At 55.0% G+C, this 15,258-nt stretch overlaps 1 protein-coding gene across 2 annotated transcripts in view; it reads left to right on the plus strand.

Annotated features, from left to right (window-relative positions):
* Positions 1-331: 331 nt before the first annotated feature.
* The window catches only part of LOC144488281 (cornifelin homolog), a 39,197-nt gene continuing 24,270 nt past the window's right edge, over positions 332-15,258 (plus strand). The window contains exons 1-2 of one of the 2 annotated variants that reach the window (XM_078206327.1): positions 332-431; positions 13,838-13,968. In XM_078206327.1, coding sequence (XP_078062453.1) covers positions 13,845-13,968 — 124 coding nt within the window. In that variant the 5' untranslated portion in view covers positions 332-431; positions 13,838-13,844. The remainder of the gene's footprint in view (positions 432-13,837; positions 13,969-15,258) is intronic. The other variant, XR_013496550.1, reaches the window with a different exon arrangement.

Here is a 15,258-nt window from a genome sequence, read left to right on the forward strand (position 1 = left end):
GGCCTGGGGGGGATTGTGGTCGGTGCAGACTCGATGGGCCAAATGGCCTCCTTCTGTACTGTTGGGATTCTATGGGTCGGGGGCGGGGGGGGGAAGCAGAGGCGGGGGAAGGTCCTACACAGACATACACTCCCCGTCATCTCCCCCCCCGCAAATTCGGACCCTCCCATCGAGAGGGGAGGGAGTCCGTCGCGAGCTCGGTCGATCGACTGAGCTGTGTGTTTCAGACGGGCAAGGGTTAAGGCAGATGTTGGCAAGACGGTGCTTGAAATCGAAACCACTCTCACCTCACTCGCCGGCTTATAAAAAGGTTTTTCCGGCACCTTCTGTCTCCCACACTTGTTTGTGCACCTGGGGCGAGAGGGAGCTGGAAAGTCGAGCGGCGCTCACTCAGAGGAACCCTAGGCCGGCGAGGACTGGCACCTGACGAGGTACTGAGGCAAATAGCTGGCTGACGGGGGAGGTGGGGGGATGCACAGCACGATCCCATTGAGGCGAGGTGCGGGTGGGGTGCAATCTCGTGTCTATACAGCGCTCGGGTTAACGTAACTGAGTATCCCACGCGGAATCGCGATACCCGGGTCGCCGGGGATGGGACGATCAAATCCCGGGTCGGTTTTGAGGCGCGTCTTATGTAGAGTCACAGAAACTAGAAGCAGGAAGAGGCCATTCGGCCCATCGAGCCTGCTCCGCCGTTCATTACGATCATGGCTGATCATCCAATTCAATATCCTGATTCCCCCCTTCCCCCCATATCCCTCGATCCCTTTAGCCCCAAGAGCTATATCTAATTCCTTCTTGAAATCACACAACATTTTGGCTCGCTCATCCACGTGCAAACCAACTCCTTTCCAGCTTGGTTTGGGCTCCCGCTCTGACCAAGACCGCAGAAAGATACAAAGGGTCGTGAATGTAGCCCAATCCATCACGCAAACCAGCCTCCCATCCATTGACTCTGTCTACACTTCCCGCTGCCTCGGGAAAAGCAGCCAGAATAATCAAGGACCCCACGCACCCCGGACATTCTCTCTTCCACCTTCTCCCATCGGGGAAAAGATACAGAAGTCTGAGGTCACGCACCAACCGACTCAAGAACAGCTTCTTCCCTGCTGCTGTCAGACTTTTGAATGGACCTACCTCGCATTAAGTTGATCTTTCTCTACACCCTAGCTATGACTGTAACACTACATTCTGCACTCTCTCCTTTCCTTCTCTATGAATGGTATGCTTTGTCTGTATAGCGCGCAAGAAACAATACTTTTCACTGTATCCCAATACATCATAGAAACCCTACAGTACAGAAAGAGGCCATTCGGCCCATCGAGTCTGCACCGACCACAATCCCAACCAGGCCCTACCCCCATATCCCTACATATTTTACCCACTAATCCCTCTAACCTACGCATCTCAGGACACTAAGGGGCAATTTTTAGCATGGCCAATCAACCTTACCCGCACATCTTTGGACTGTGACAATAATAAATCAAATCAAAGTTATATCTAATTCCTTCTTGAAATCTCACAATGTTTTGGCCTCAACTACTTTCTGTGGGAGTGAATTCCACACATTCACCACCCTCTGGGTGAAGAAATCTCTCCTCACCTCAGTCCTAAAAGGTTTACCCCTTATCCTCAAACTGTGACCCCCTAGTTCTGGACTCCCCTCACCATCGGGAACATTCTTTCTGAATCTACCCTGTCTAACCCTGTTAGAATTTTATAAGTTTCTATGAGATTCCCTTTCACTCTTCTCAACTCCAGTGAATATAATCCTAACCGACTTAGTCTCTCCTCATATGGCAGACCTGCCATCCCAGGAATCAGCCTGGTAAACCTTCGCTGCGCTCCCTCGAGAGCAAGGACATCCTTCCTCAGATACGGAGAGCAAAACCACACACAATACTCCAGGTGTGGCCTCACCAACAATTGCAGCAAAACATCCCTATCGCTATTCTCAAATCCTCTCGCTGTGAAGTCCAACATACCTTCCTCGGATAAGGACACCAAAACTACGCACAATACTGAATCTACCCTGTCTAACCCTGTTAGAATTTGATAAGTTTCTATCAGATCCCCTCTCACTCTTCTAAACTCCAGTGAATATAACCCTAACCGACTTAGTCTCTCCTCGTATGACAGACGTCAGGGAGGCCTCTAAAAGGGGGAGAGAGAAAGACCGAGAGAGAGGGGTGGAGAGGGTTTAGGGAAGGAATTCCTGGGTTTGTACACCCCACCCCCAGGGCAGCTGAAGGCACGACCGCCCAACATCGAAGTGTAGGAGGTCGGAGTTGGAGGAACAGAGAGATCTCGGAGGGGCTGGAAGAGGTTGGGGGAATCGGGAGGGGAGTGAGGGGGGGTGCGTTAGGTTTTGGCGGAGTGGGGGGGGCGGGGGGAAGTGAGGCCATTGGTGGGGGCGGCATTCGAAAGGCAAGCCGGAGGATTGTGAAATCCGAGGCATCGTGTGAAGGCAGTCGGCGAGAGAGAGGGGGTGTGAAGTGGGCACGGGGTTGGATTCGAGCGGTTGGCGGGGGGGGGCGGTGGTTAGCGGACATCTGGAAGGTTGTGTAGAGGGTGGAGACCCCCCCCCCCCCCCCAACTTCCGTTAAGGGATTTTCCAGTCACGTCCGCCCCGAGACCGGAAATTTGGGCCCCAGGTCCACGGATCTCTGAGCGGTCCGGCCAGATTTTCCGTCCCGCCCGTGACGAATCCCATAGGATTTGAAAGATTGAATCCCCACCCAGGGGAGGGCGCTGTAAGGGTCAGGCCCAGAGGGCAGTTCTGAGGCTGGGAAGGCCGTGGGGGGAGGGGGTGGGGGCACAGTCCGATCCCGGTTGACGATTGCCATTAAAATAAAAAGGCTTGGGGGTCACCGAACCCTCCCGCATTCCCGGTCCCGCGTGGTGGAGGAACCGTGAGGGAGGGAGTTTCAGGGATTTTCCATCCCTCTCCTCATCGCTCCCGTTCCTTCCAACACGGGAATTCGGAACAGGAGTGGGCCATTCAGCCCTTCCATCCCGCTCCGCCACTTGACGCCATCGCGGCTAATCTGATCCCGGGTCTCCAATCCGCCTTCCTGCCTGCTCCCCCTCACCCTCTATCCCGATTCTCATCCCAACTTTCTTGTCTCCGATTGCAAAAAAGGACAAAACCCGACAAATATAAAAGGTTCGGAGCGTATCCTGAAACCTCCCTCGCTCCCGGACAGCTCTGTCGAGAATCCGGGCCTAACGAGGCTCTGGGCCTTACCAGGCCTCAACCCAAGCCGAGTGCAAACCTGCCAGCGGGATAAAGTGAGGCCAGGTGACAGAGGGTGGGGTGGGGTTTGCTTTTGTGGTGCTAAGAGTTCGTCACCCATGGTTACGGGCGCCTTGGAGGAGATCGCCATTGGCCTGGGCACGTCATGAGGCTTGGCAAGGTGCCCTCACGCCGCCCAATGGGAGCCGAAACCTTAGCGTTGAGGACTTAATTCTTGTTGGTGGGGGAGGGGGGAACATTCTCCTGGTGTCCCACACTCCCCTACCATGGCCAAGTATTCCCTCCCCCCGGCCCCCACACTCCACCTCAGCCAATGCTGATCGGTCAATTGGGCAGCCATTTTGATGAGTGCGACCATCACAAAATGGCCGCCACGTTGGCTCTACACCTGGAAGCCAGGCAAGCGAGTGTCCGAGAGAGAGAGAGAGAGAAAATTCCAGAAGCCTCTCCGCAGCCAGTGGAGAATGGCCGGGGGTGGGTGGGGAGGAGGGGGGGGGGCGGTGGTTGGATGGCGTAGGAGTTATTCGGAAAGAAAGCTGGATGATGGTGGGAGAGGGAAAGGGATGGGAAGATACGTGTTGATGTGTTGGGATGTAGAGGGTGGGGGGGGTGCGGGTGGGGTGGTGGGAGGAGGCTCGTGTGGGTGGAGCAGGGGACGCCTGCGGAGGGGCTGAATGGCCTGTTTTGTGCGCTGAAAATTGGATGGAACTCAGCTTGGGGGAAAAAGAAGGCTTTAGTTTCGAATCGCGCCCTCCCTGCGTTGGCAGCGAGGAGGTTAATCACGGCAGGGCTTGGTTCACCAGGCGGTGAAGCTCGTCACGGGTGGGTTAATGTTTGCACTCCTGTTGCTTGCTACCCTTGACATTTCGTGATTAATTGCCAGTTCCGTGTTTCGCCCTTTGTGAAGCGGCTTGCTCTCGAGTTCAGGCACTAATCCTCAACTGTAACCAACTCCCACGGAATGCAGCCACGCCAGAACCTATCCCTTCCTTGTAGGAATTCTGAGCCGGTTACTGCAGTACAATCCACCCATGCTCATCCCACTCTCCCCCCTCTCTTCCCGCACCCTTTAATATCCCACCCAGTCTAATCCCCCTCTCCCCCTCACTCCCTGCACCCTTTAATATCACACCCAGTCTAATCCCCCTCTCCCCCCTCACTTCCCGCTCCCTTTAATATCCCACCCAGTCTAATCCCACTCTCCCCCTCACTCCCCGCACCCTTTAATATCCCACCCAGTCTAATCCCACTCCCCCCCTCACTCCCCGCTCCCTTTAATATCCCACCCAGTCTAATCCCACTCCCCCCCTCACTCCCCGCTCCCTTTAATATCCCACCCAGTCTAATCCCACTCCCCCCCTCACTCCCCGCTCCCTTTAATATCCCACCCAGTCTACTCCCACTCCCCCCCTCACTCCCCGCTCCCTTTAATATCCCTCCCAGTCTAATCCCACTCTCTCTCTCAGTCTCCCCACCCTTTAATATCCCACCCAGTCTAATCCCCCTCTCCCCCCTCACTTCCCGCTCCCTTTAATATCCCACCCAGTCTAATCCCACTCCCCCCCTCACTCCCCGCTCCCTTTAATATCCCACCCAGTCTAATCCCCCTCTCCCCCCTCACTTCCCGCTCCCTTTAATATCCCACCCAGTCTAATCCCACTACCCCCCTCACTCCCCGCTCCCTTTAATATCCCTCCCAGTCTAATCCCACTCTCTCTCTCAGTCTCCCCACCCTTTAATATCCAACCCAGTCTAATCCCACTCTCCCCCTCACTCCCCGCACCCTTTAATATCCCACCCAGTCTAATCCCACTCTCCCCCCTCACTCCCCGCACCCTTTAATATCCAACCCAGTCTCATCCCACTCTCCCCCTCACTCCCCGCACCCTTTAATATCCCACCCAGTCTAATCCCACTCTCCCCCTCGCTCTCCGCACCCTTTAATATGCCACCCAGTCTCATCCCACTCTCCCCCCTCACTTCCCGCACCCTTTAATATCCCACCCAGTCTAACCCCCCTCTCTCCCCTCACTTCCCGCTCCCTTTAATATCCCACCCAGTCTAATCCCACTCTCCCCCCTCACTTCCCGCACCCTTTAATATCCCACCCAGTCTAATCCCCCTCTCCCCCCTCACTTCCCGCTCCCTTTAATATCCCACCCAGTCTAATCCCCCTCTCCCCCCTCACTTCCCACACCCTTTAATATCCCACCCAGTCTAATCCCACTCTCCCCCTCGCTCTCCGCACCCAGTCTAATCCCAAAACTGCTCATTTCCCCTTAGTGTTTGATGCGCGATTAATTCACTCGGGAGGCTAGGACGTACCCGGGAATAAAGGCTTTTATTCACAACAAGAATAGAGCATACTGCTTAACAATACTATCCCAGACTAAGGGCTACTAGGAAGTAGCAGTGACCTTTATACTCCTGTAAGAAGGCGGAGCCAAACGGAGTGTACCACAGAACAATGCTAACAGGTGGAACACCCCAACCCTAACCCCAACAGTAACAAGAGTAACATATGTACAAGTACCCATAGTGGTAACCATCTATGGTTCACCACATTCACCCCTCCTTTAAAAACAAAGGCCGGTGGGGTAAAGAGACAACACGAGCTGTCCATATATTCACAAGTTCAGTCGTATCGGAGGTCCGCACCGTCTCTGCGACCTCCGCAGCACTGGCGGTAGCGCCGGTTCTGGTGACCGTGGTGTCCCTCTCTCCAAGGTGGTGTCCAGTGACTCCTCCAGTTCCTCACGCACCGGTGGACCTCGAGGTGGCGACAATCTCCTGGACTCAGGCAAGCTGTACACGGGAGTAAGAGGATTAAGTGGAGGTCCCGATGCTGCCCGTCAGGAGGGGAGAGAACGGGCAAAGGAATCCTAACCAGGGGTGCGGGAGCGACGGGGGTTTCCAGGTCCCCTGCAGGCGCCAGATCTCTGATAGAGACCGTGTCCTCTCGCCCGTCAGGATATGCCACATAGGCATATTGAGGGTTGGCGTGGAGGAGGTGGACCTGTTCAACCAAAGGGTCGGACTTGCGGGCCCTAACATGCCGCCGCAGGAGGACAGGTCCTGAGTACGTCAACCAAGACAGCAGTGAGGTCCCAGAGGAAGACTTCCTAGGGAAGGTAAACATTCGCTCATGTGGGGTAGTGTTGGTTGCCGTACACAGGAGGGACCGGATTGAATGGAGCGCATCAGAAAGTACCTCTTGCCAACGGGAGACTGGAAGACCCCTAGACCTTAACGCCAGTAAAACAGCCTTCCAGACTGTAGTGTTTTCTCTCTCGACCTGTCCGTTACCCCTGGGGTTGTAACTCATAGTCCTACTTGAGGCAATTCCTTGAGAGAGCAGGTATTGCCTCCAGTCTTCGCTCATAAACGACGAACCCCTATCACTGTGGATATAACTGGGGTATCCAAACAGGGTAAAGAGATCCCGCAAGGCTTTGATGACCGTGGCAGAGGACATGTCAGAACAGGGGATGGCAAAGGGGAATCGGGAGTATTCGTCAACCACGTTGAGGAAATACACATTCCGATCTGTCGAAGGAAGGGGGCCCTTGAAGTCGACGCTCAGTTGTTCAAAAGGGCGAGTGGCCTTAATGAGGTGTGCCCTGTCAGGCCGATATAAGTGCGGCTTGCACTCAGCACATACCTGGCAGCTTCGAGTTATCGACCTGACATCCTCTATGGAGTAGGACAGATTCCGAGCCTTTACAAAATGGAAGAGCCGAGTGATCCCCGGATGGCAGAGATCATTGTGGAGGGCCTGTAGCCGGTCCTCCTGCACACTGGCACATGTTCCACACGACAGGGCATCTGAGGGCTCATTGAACTTCCCTGGACGGTACGTGATATCATAATTGTAGGTGGAGAGTTCGATTCTCCACCTCAAGATTTTATCATTCTTAATTTTTCCCCTTAACGTGTTGTTGAACATGAAGGCCACGGACCGCTGGTCCGTGAGCAGGGTAAACCGTTTGCCAGCCAAATAATGGCGCCAATGCCGGACGGCCTCCACAATGGCCTGAGCCTCTTTCTCCACAGAGGAGTGCCGAATTTCAGGGCCTTGGAGGGTGCGAGAGAAAAAGGCGACGGGCCTGCCCGCCTGGTTAAGTGTGGCGGCCAGGGCGAAATCCGATGCATCACTCTCCACCTGAAAGGGGATGGACTCATCGACAGCGTGCATCGTGGCTTTCGCGATGTCGGCTTTTATCCCTTCAAAGGCTAGGCGAGCCTCTGCTGTCACGGGAAAAGAGGTAGATTTTATGAGCGGACGGGCTTTGTCCGCGTAATTGGGAACCCACTGTGCATAATACGAGAAGAAGCCTAAGCATCTTCTCAGTGCTTTGATGCTAGTGGGTAGGGGAAGTTCAAGGAGGGGACGCATACGGTCTGGATCGGGGCCGATGACCCCGTTTTCCACCACGTATCCGAGGATTGCTAGGCGGTGCTTGCTGAATACGCACTTCTCCCTGTTATAGGTCAGGTTCAGGAGAGTCGCAGTGCGTAAAAACTTCTGGAGGTTGGCGTCGTGGTCCTGCTGGTCATGGCCGCAGATAGTGACGTTGTCCAGGTACGGGAAGGTAGCCCGTCGCCCGTTTTGGTCCACCATTCGGTCCATGTCACGCTAGAAGACCGAGACCCCATTAGTGACGCCGAAAGGGACTCTTAAAAAGTGGTAGAGACGGCCATCCGCCTCAAAGGCCGTGTATTTCCGGTCCTCTGGGCGAATGGGGAGCTGGTGGTAGGCTGACTTCAAGTCGATGGTGGAGAACACCCGGTACTGCGCAATCTGGTTGACCATGTCAGATATGCGCGGGAGAGGGTACGCGTCCAGCTGCGTGTACCTATTAATGGTCTGACTATAGTCTATGACCATCCGGGGCTTGTCTCCAGTCTTTACCACCACGACTTGTGCTCTCCATGGGCTAGTGCTAAATTGAATGACCCCTTCCCTGAGGAGCCGCTGAACCTCAGATCAAATAAAGATCTGATCCTCAGCGCTGTAACGCCTGCTCTTAGTCGCGATGGGCTTGCAGCCTGGCACGAGATTTTCGAATAGGGAAGGCGGGGTAATTTTGAGTGTTGAGAGGCCGCATGTGGAGCGCACTGGACAATTTGGAGGCTGCTGTTCTCCCACTGAAAGTGGAGGGAGTGGCCCATCGTACTGCAGGGTCACGCTCTTCAGGTGGACCATGAAGTCTAGCCCCAGGAGTACCGGAGCGCAAAGGTGCGGTAACACGAGGAGCCTTAAGTTCTCGTAAACTGTGCCCCGCACCGCTCAGGTTACCACACAGCTCCCAAGAACAATAACAGATCGGGACCTCGACGCCATGGAGACTGTCTGCCTGACAGTTTGCACACGGAGAGCGCACCGTTTCACTGTACCCGGATGGATGAAGCTCTCCGTGCTCCCGCTGTCAAACAGGCAATGCGCCAGGCGCCCGTTTACCTCTATGTCCATCATGGACTTGTCGAGTCTGTGAGGCTTGGCCTGGTCCAGGATGATTGACGCCACTGTTGGATCCCGAGTATAACTGCAGGCAGCTGAGATAGCCGACGCCGAGGACCCCTGCTGGTCTTCTGCGGCCGGTGTCGACCAAAATGGCTGCGCCCACGAATCGCACGTGGTCGATGATGTTGAAAATGGCGGCACCCGCAGGTCGCACGTGGCTTGCATCGTCGTCATAGGAAATGGCGGCGCCCGTGAATCGCACGTGGCGGAAGGCATCGACGAGGCCGGAGACGAGGAGATTGATCCTGGGGAGTCACACGCGGCACTGCGGGGCTTGGAAGGGGGCTTTGCTCGGCACACTTTTGCATAGTGCCCTTTCTTTCCACAGGCGGAGCAAAACACCGTCCTGGCCGGAACCTCAGATGAGGATGCTCCGCCAATCCGCAGAAATACCACCGTGGGTCTCCAGGAGCTGCCGCAGCCGTCAGGTCTGAAGCTGAGAGCATTATCGCACAGTTCCGAGGAGCCGCCGGGTACAGTTGAGGCGGTGGCTGTACTTGCCACGATGTTCCCACGTGGTCGGTGGGGTAGGTTTCAAGACTTCTGGAGGCCGTTTCCATTGCATCGGCCAATTCTACCGTCTTAGCCAGGTCCAGGTTACCCTGCTCTAGCAGCCGCAGGCGAATATAGGATGAGTCGATTCCCGCCACGAACGCATCTCGGATAAGATCGTTGGTGTATTGAGTAGCCGACACCTCCTTGCAATTGCAGGCTCTGGCTAGCTGTTGAAGTTTGCGCAGGTACTGTCCCGTAGTTTCGCCGGGCTGTCGCCGTCGAGTGACTAATAGGTGACGAGCATGAATTTCATTCAGCTGTTTATGGTACAGCTTCTTGAGTAATTCGATGGCCTCTTTGTAATTTTGGGAATCACGGATTGTTGCATACACAGTGTCGCTCACCCTTGCGTGGAGGACCCGCAATCTGTCGGCGTCGGTCTGGACTGCTGTCGAGGCGTCGATGTTATCCTCGAAACACTTCAACCAATGGTCGAAAGTGTTCGACGCCCCAGCGGCACGCGGATCCAAGGTTAGCCGATCGGGTTTCAGCATCTGCTCCATTTTTCTTCGAACAAAATTTTCGGTATTTTGTTGTGAATAAAATTGATGCGCGATTAATTCACTCGGGAGGCTAATCCCACTCTCCCCCTCGCTCTCCGCACCCTTTAATATCCCACCCAGTCTAATCCCACTCTCCCCCTCACTCCCCGCACCCTTTAATATCCCACCCAGTCTAATCCCACTCTCCCCCTCGCTCTCCGCACCCTTTAATATCCCACCCAGTCTAATCCCACTCTCCCCCTCACTCCCCGCACCCTTTAATATCCCACCCAGTCTAATCCCACTCCCCCCTCACTCCCCGCACCCTTTAATATCCCACCCAGTCTAATCCCACTCTCCCCCTCGCTCTCCGCACCCTTTAATATCCCACCCAGTCTAATCCCACTCCCCCCCTCACTCCCCGCACCCTTTAATATCCCACCCAGTCTAATCCCACTCTCCCCCTCGCTCTCCGCACCCAGTCTAATCCCAAAACTGCTCATTTCCCCTTAGTGTTTGATGCGCGATTAATTCACACGGGAGGCTAGGACGTACCCGGGAATAAAGGCTTTTATTCACAACAAGAATAGAGCACACTGCTTGACAATACTATCGCAGACTATACTAGGAAGTAGCAGTGACCTTTATACTCCTGTAAGAAGGCGGAGCCAAACGGAGTGTACCACAGAACAATGCTAACAGGTGGAACACCCCAACCCTAACCCCAACAGTAACAAGAGTAACATATGTACAAGTACCCATAGTGGTAACCATCTATGGTTCACCACAGTGTTCAAAGATGTGCAGGTTAGGTGGATTGGCCATCTTAGTGTCAGGGGGATTAGCAGGGTAAATACATGGGGTTATGGGGGTAGGGCCTGGGTGGGATTGTGGACGGTGCAGACTCGATGGGCCAAATGGCCTCCTTCTGCACTGTGGGGATTCTATGATCTGATGAAATAAAGCTGGATGGAGCCGGCAAGACTGGTGGGAGTGCGGCAGGCTGGGGGAGGGTCGGGGAGGGTCATTGAAATGTTGGCAGCTGCCAGCCCTCCTTTGGCACTCGATCCCTGTGATGGTGATGGTGGGAGGCAGGGGCCTTCGCTGAGTACATACCAAGGGGCAGTACGCGGAGGCTTCCTTGTTGGAGATGGTATGAAGTGCCACCCGTGTGTGGTGTGAGTGTTACTTCCCGATCAGCAGCCTAGATGTTGTCCAAAGCCCTTGCCTCACACATGGACCTAGATTGTGCCAATTTCGGAGCGGGCGTGGCTTGGCACTCACCCCTCCGAAACCTCAGCACCTGCCAAATTCCTTGAATGCCACAGCTCGGAAATCCTGCTTCCCTTAAATACCCGGTCAAACCTGTTACCGGATGGAATTGCGTCTGACAGACTTTGATGAGTCACCAGATCCGGAATCGTAGAAGATGGGGACAGGAGGAGGCCATTTAGCCCCTCCAACCTGCTCCGCCATTCATCATAATCATGGCTCATCGTCCAACTCTTAGATCATCGAGTCCCTACAGTGCAGAAGGAGGCCATTCAGCCCATCGAGTCCGCACCGACCACAATCCCACCCAGGCCCTATCCTCATAACCCCATGCATTTACCCCAGCTAGTTCACCTAACCTGCACATCTTTGGACACGAAGGGGCAATTTAGCACGGTCAATCCACCTAACCTGCACATCTTTGGACACTAAGGGGCAATTTAGCATGGTGAATCCACCTAACCTACACATCTTTGGACACTAAGGGGCAATTTAGCATGGCCAATCCACCTAACCCGCACATCTTTGGATACTAAGGGGCATTTAGCATGGCCAATCCACCAAACCTACACATCTTTCGGGCTGTGGGAAGAAACCGGAGCACCGGGAGGAAACCCACGCAGACACTGTGAGAACGTGCAAACTCCCCACAGACAGTGACCCAAGCCGGGAATTGAACCAAGTTCCCTGGCGCTGTGAGGCAGCAGGGCTAACCACTGTGCCACCGTGCTGCCCATAGAACTAATCCTGCTTTCTCCCCATAACCTTTAATCCAATTTGCCCCAAGTTTTATATCTATCACTAGTAAATTGCCCCTTAGTGTCCAAAGATATGCAGGGAGTGGGGAGAATATGGGACTCGCACCCACGGGGAGTGGGGCGAATATGGGATTCACTCCCACGGGGAGTGGGGCGAATATGGGATTCACTCCCATGGGGAGTGGGGGAGAATGTGGGACTCGCTCCCACGGGGAGTGGGGGAGAATGTGGGACTCGCACCCACGGGGAGTGGGGGAGAATGTGGGACTCGCACCCACGGGGAGTGGGGGAGAATGTGGGACTCGCACCCATGGGGAGTGGGGGAGAATGTGGGACTCGCACCCACGGGGAGTGGGGGGAATGTGGGACTCGCTCCCACGGGGAGTGGGGAGAATGTGGGGCTCACTCCCACGGGGAGTGGGGCGAATGTGGGACTCGTTCCCACGGGGAGTGGGGCGAATATGGGATTCACTCCCATGGGGAGTGGGGGGAATGTGGGATTCGCTCCCACGGGGAGTGGAGGGAATGTGGGACTCGCTCCCACGGGGAGTGGGGGGAATGTGGGACTCGCTCCCACAGGGAGTGGGGGAGAATGTGGGACTCGTTCCCACGGGGAGTGGGGCGAATATGGGATTCACTCCCATGGGGAGTGGGGGAGAATGTGGGACTCACTCCCACGGGGAGTGGGGGGAATGTGGGACTCGTTCCCACGGGGAGTGGGGCGAATATGGGATTCACTCCCATGGGGAGTGGGGGGAATGTGGGATTCGCTCCCACGGGGAGTGGAGGGAATGTGGGACTCGCTCCCACGGGGAGTGGGGGGAATGTGGGACTCGCTCCCACAGGGAGTGGGGGAGAATGTGGGACTCGTTCCCACGGGGAGTGGGGCGAATATGGGATTCACTCCCATGGGGAGTGGGGGAGAATGTGGGACTCACTCCCATGGGGAGTGGAGGGAATGTGGGACTCGCTCCCACGGGGAGTGGGGGAAATGTGGGACTCGCTCCCACGGGGAGTGCGGGGAATGTGGGACTCGCTCCCATGGAGAGTGGGGAGAATGTGGAACTCATTCCCACGGGGAGTGGGGGAGAATGTGGGACTCGCTCCCAAGGTGGGAGTGGGGAGAATGTGGGACTCGCTCCCAAGGTGGGAGTGGGGAGAATGTGGGACTTGCTCCCACGGGGAGTGGGGAGAATGTGGGACTTGCTCCCACGGGGAGTGGGGAGAATGTGGGACTCGCTCCCATGGAGAGTGGGGAGAATGTGGGACTCGCTTCAACGGGGAGTGGGGGAGAATGTGGGACTCGCTCCCAAGGTGGGAGTGGGGGAGAATGTGGGACTCACTCCCACGGGGAGTGGGGGAGAATGTGGGACTCGCTCCCAAGGTGGGAGTGGGGGAGAATGTGGGACTTGCTCCTACGGGGAGTGGGGAGAATGTGGGGCTCGCTCCCACGGTGGGAGTGGGGGGAATGTGAGATTGGGAGGCGGCTGGTGCAGGGGGCAGAAGCAGCAGCAGTTGGGCCGAATGGCCAGGTGGTGTACTGTCAACGCATGGCCAATTCGACAACACCCTTTGTGAAGGTTCCTCCCCTAATGGAGGGGGTGGCACGGCGGCACAGTGGTTAGCTCTGCTGCCTCACAGCGCCAGGGACCTGGGTTCGACTCCCGGCTCGGGTCACTGTCTGTGTGGAGTTTGCACATTCTCCCCGTGTCTGCGTGGGTTTCCTCCGGGTGCTCCGGTTTCCTCCCACAGTCCGAAAGACGTGCTGGTTAGGGTGCATTGACCCGAACAGGCGCCGAAGTGTGGCGACGAGGGGAATTTGATAGTAACTTCATTGCAGTGTTAATGTAAGCCTTACTTGTGACACTAATAAATAAACTTAAACAGTTGATGACGGAGGTGGAGTTAGCTCGGTGGAGGATATGTAAAAAGTCTGTGCAAACTTGCTGACGTCTCTCTGTCTCTCTCTCTGTATCTCTCTCTCCTCTAGGTCAGCCATGGCTGCCCCTGTCATAGTAATGGCCCAGCCACAGCAAACTACAACCACAACAACCATCATCAGCACCCAACCCAAAGGCTGGAATAGTGGCATCTTCGAGTGTTGTGAAGACTGTGGAATCTGTACGTATCGACTCTCCCTTCCCCGCCTCCCCCAGTTCCCTTGGGCACCAATAGGGGGTGCTGACTGAATCCTCCCGCAGCCTTGTCCCGATTGGCTGCCCGAAGCTTAGCGGGGAGGAGGCAAAGAGAAGCAGGAGCTATTTGACTGTAGAGGCATCACAGTCGAGTCTCTGTCCTCAGGACAGGTGCACAGATAATCACAATCACTCACTCACACACACACACACACACACTCACACACACTCACACACACACACACTCACACACACTCACACACACACTCACACACACACTCACACACACTCACACACACACACACTCACACACACTCACACACACACACACACACACTCACACACACACACACACTCACACACACTCACACACACACTCACACACACACTCACACACACACACACACACTCACACACACACACACACACACACACTCACACACACACTCACACACACTCACACACACACACACACACACACACACACAAACACACACACACACACACTCAAACACACACACACTCAAACACACACACACACTCACACTCACGCACTCACGCACACACTCACACACACACTCACACACTCACACACACACTCACACACACACACTCACACACACACTCATATACACACATCACACACACACTCACGCACACACACACACTCACACACTCACCCACACACACACTCACACACACACACTCACACACACACACACACTCAAACACACTCACACACTCGCACATACTCACACTCACACATACATACACACACTCTCACACACACTCACACACACTCTCAAACATACACACACACTCACACTTACAGACACTCTCTCACACACACATTCACCCACTCACGCACTCACACACTCTCAAACACACACACACTCTCTCTCTCTCACACACACACACACACACACACACACTTCCCCAGTTCCCCCATACCAGTTACGCTGCGGTTAGTTTGCATTTGCCTGGGTAATGATGGGGAGTTAAAGACAATGCGTCGCTTCATCCGTATCTTAATCACATCACGGAAATACTGCAATCCTCGGTTCTCAGCTGGGTAAGGAATAAAGGAAGTGACTCGCTGCAAGACCACACAACATCATGGCACCTGTCAGCATCTGTGGAGACAGAGACGGAACGCAATGAGCCAAGTCTGGATTTTTCTCATATGACACATCCAGATTCGGAAATTTCACTCTGTTTCTCTCTCCACAGACACTGACAGACCAGCTGAGTTTATCCAGCATATTATGCCCATTTA

The sequence above is a fragment of the Mustelus asterias genome, unplaced genomic scaffold (genome assembly GCF_964213995.1).
Source record: "Mustelus asterias unplaced genomic scaffold, sMusAst1.hap1.1 HAP1_SCAFFOLD_1435, whole genome shotgun sequence".
NCBI classification, from domain to species: Eukaryota; Metazoa; Chordata; class Chondrichthyes; order Carcharhiniformes; family Triakidae; genus Mustelus; species Mustelus asterias.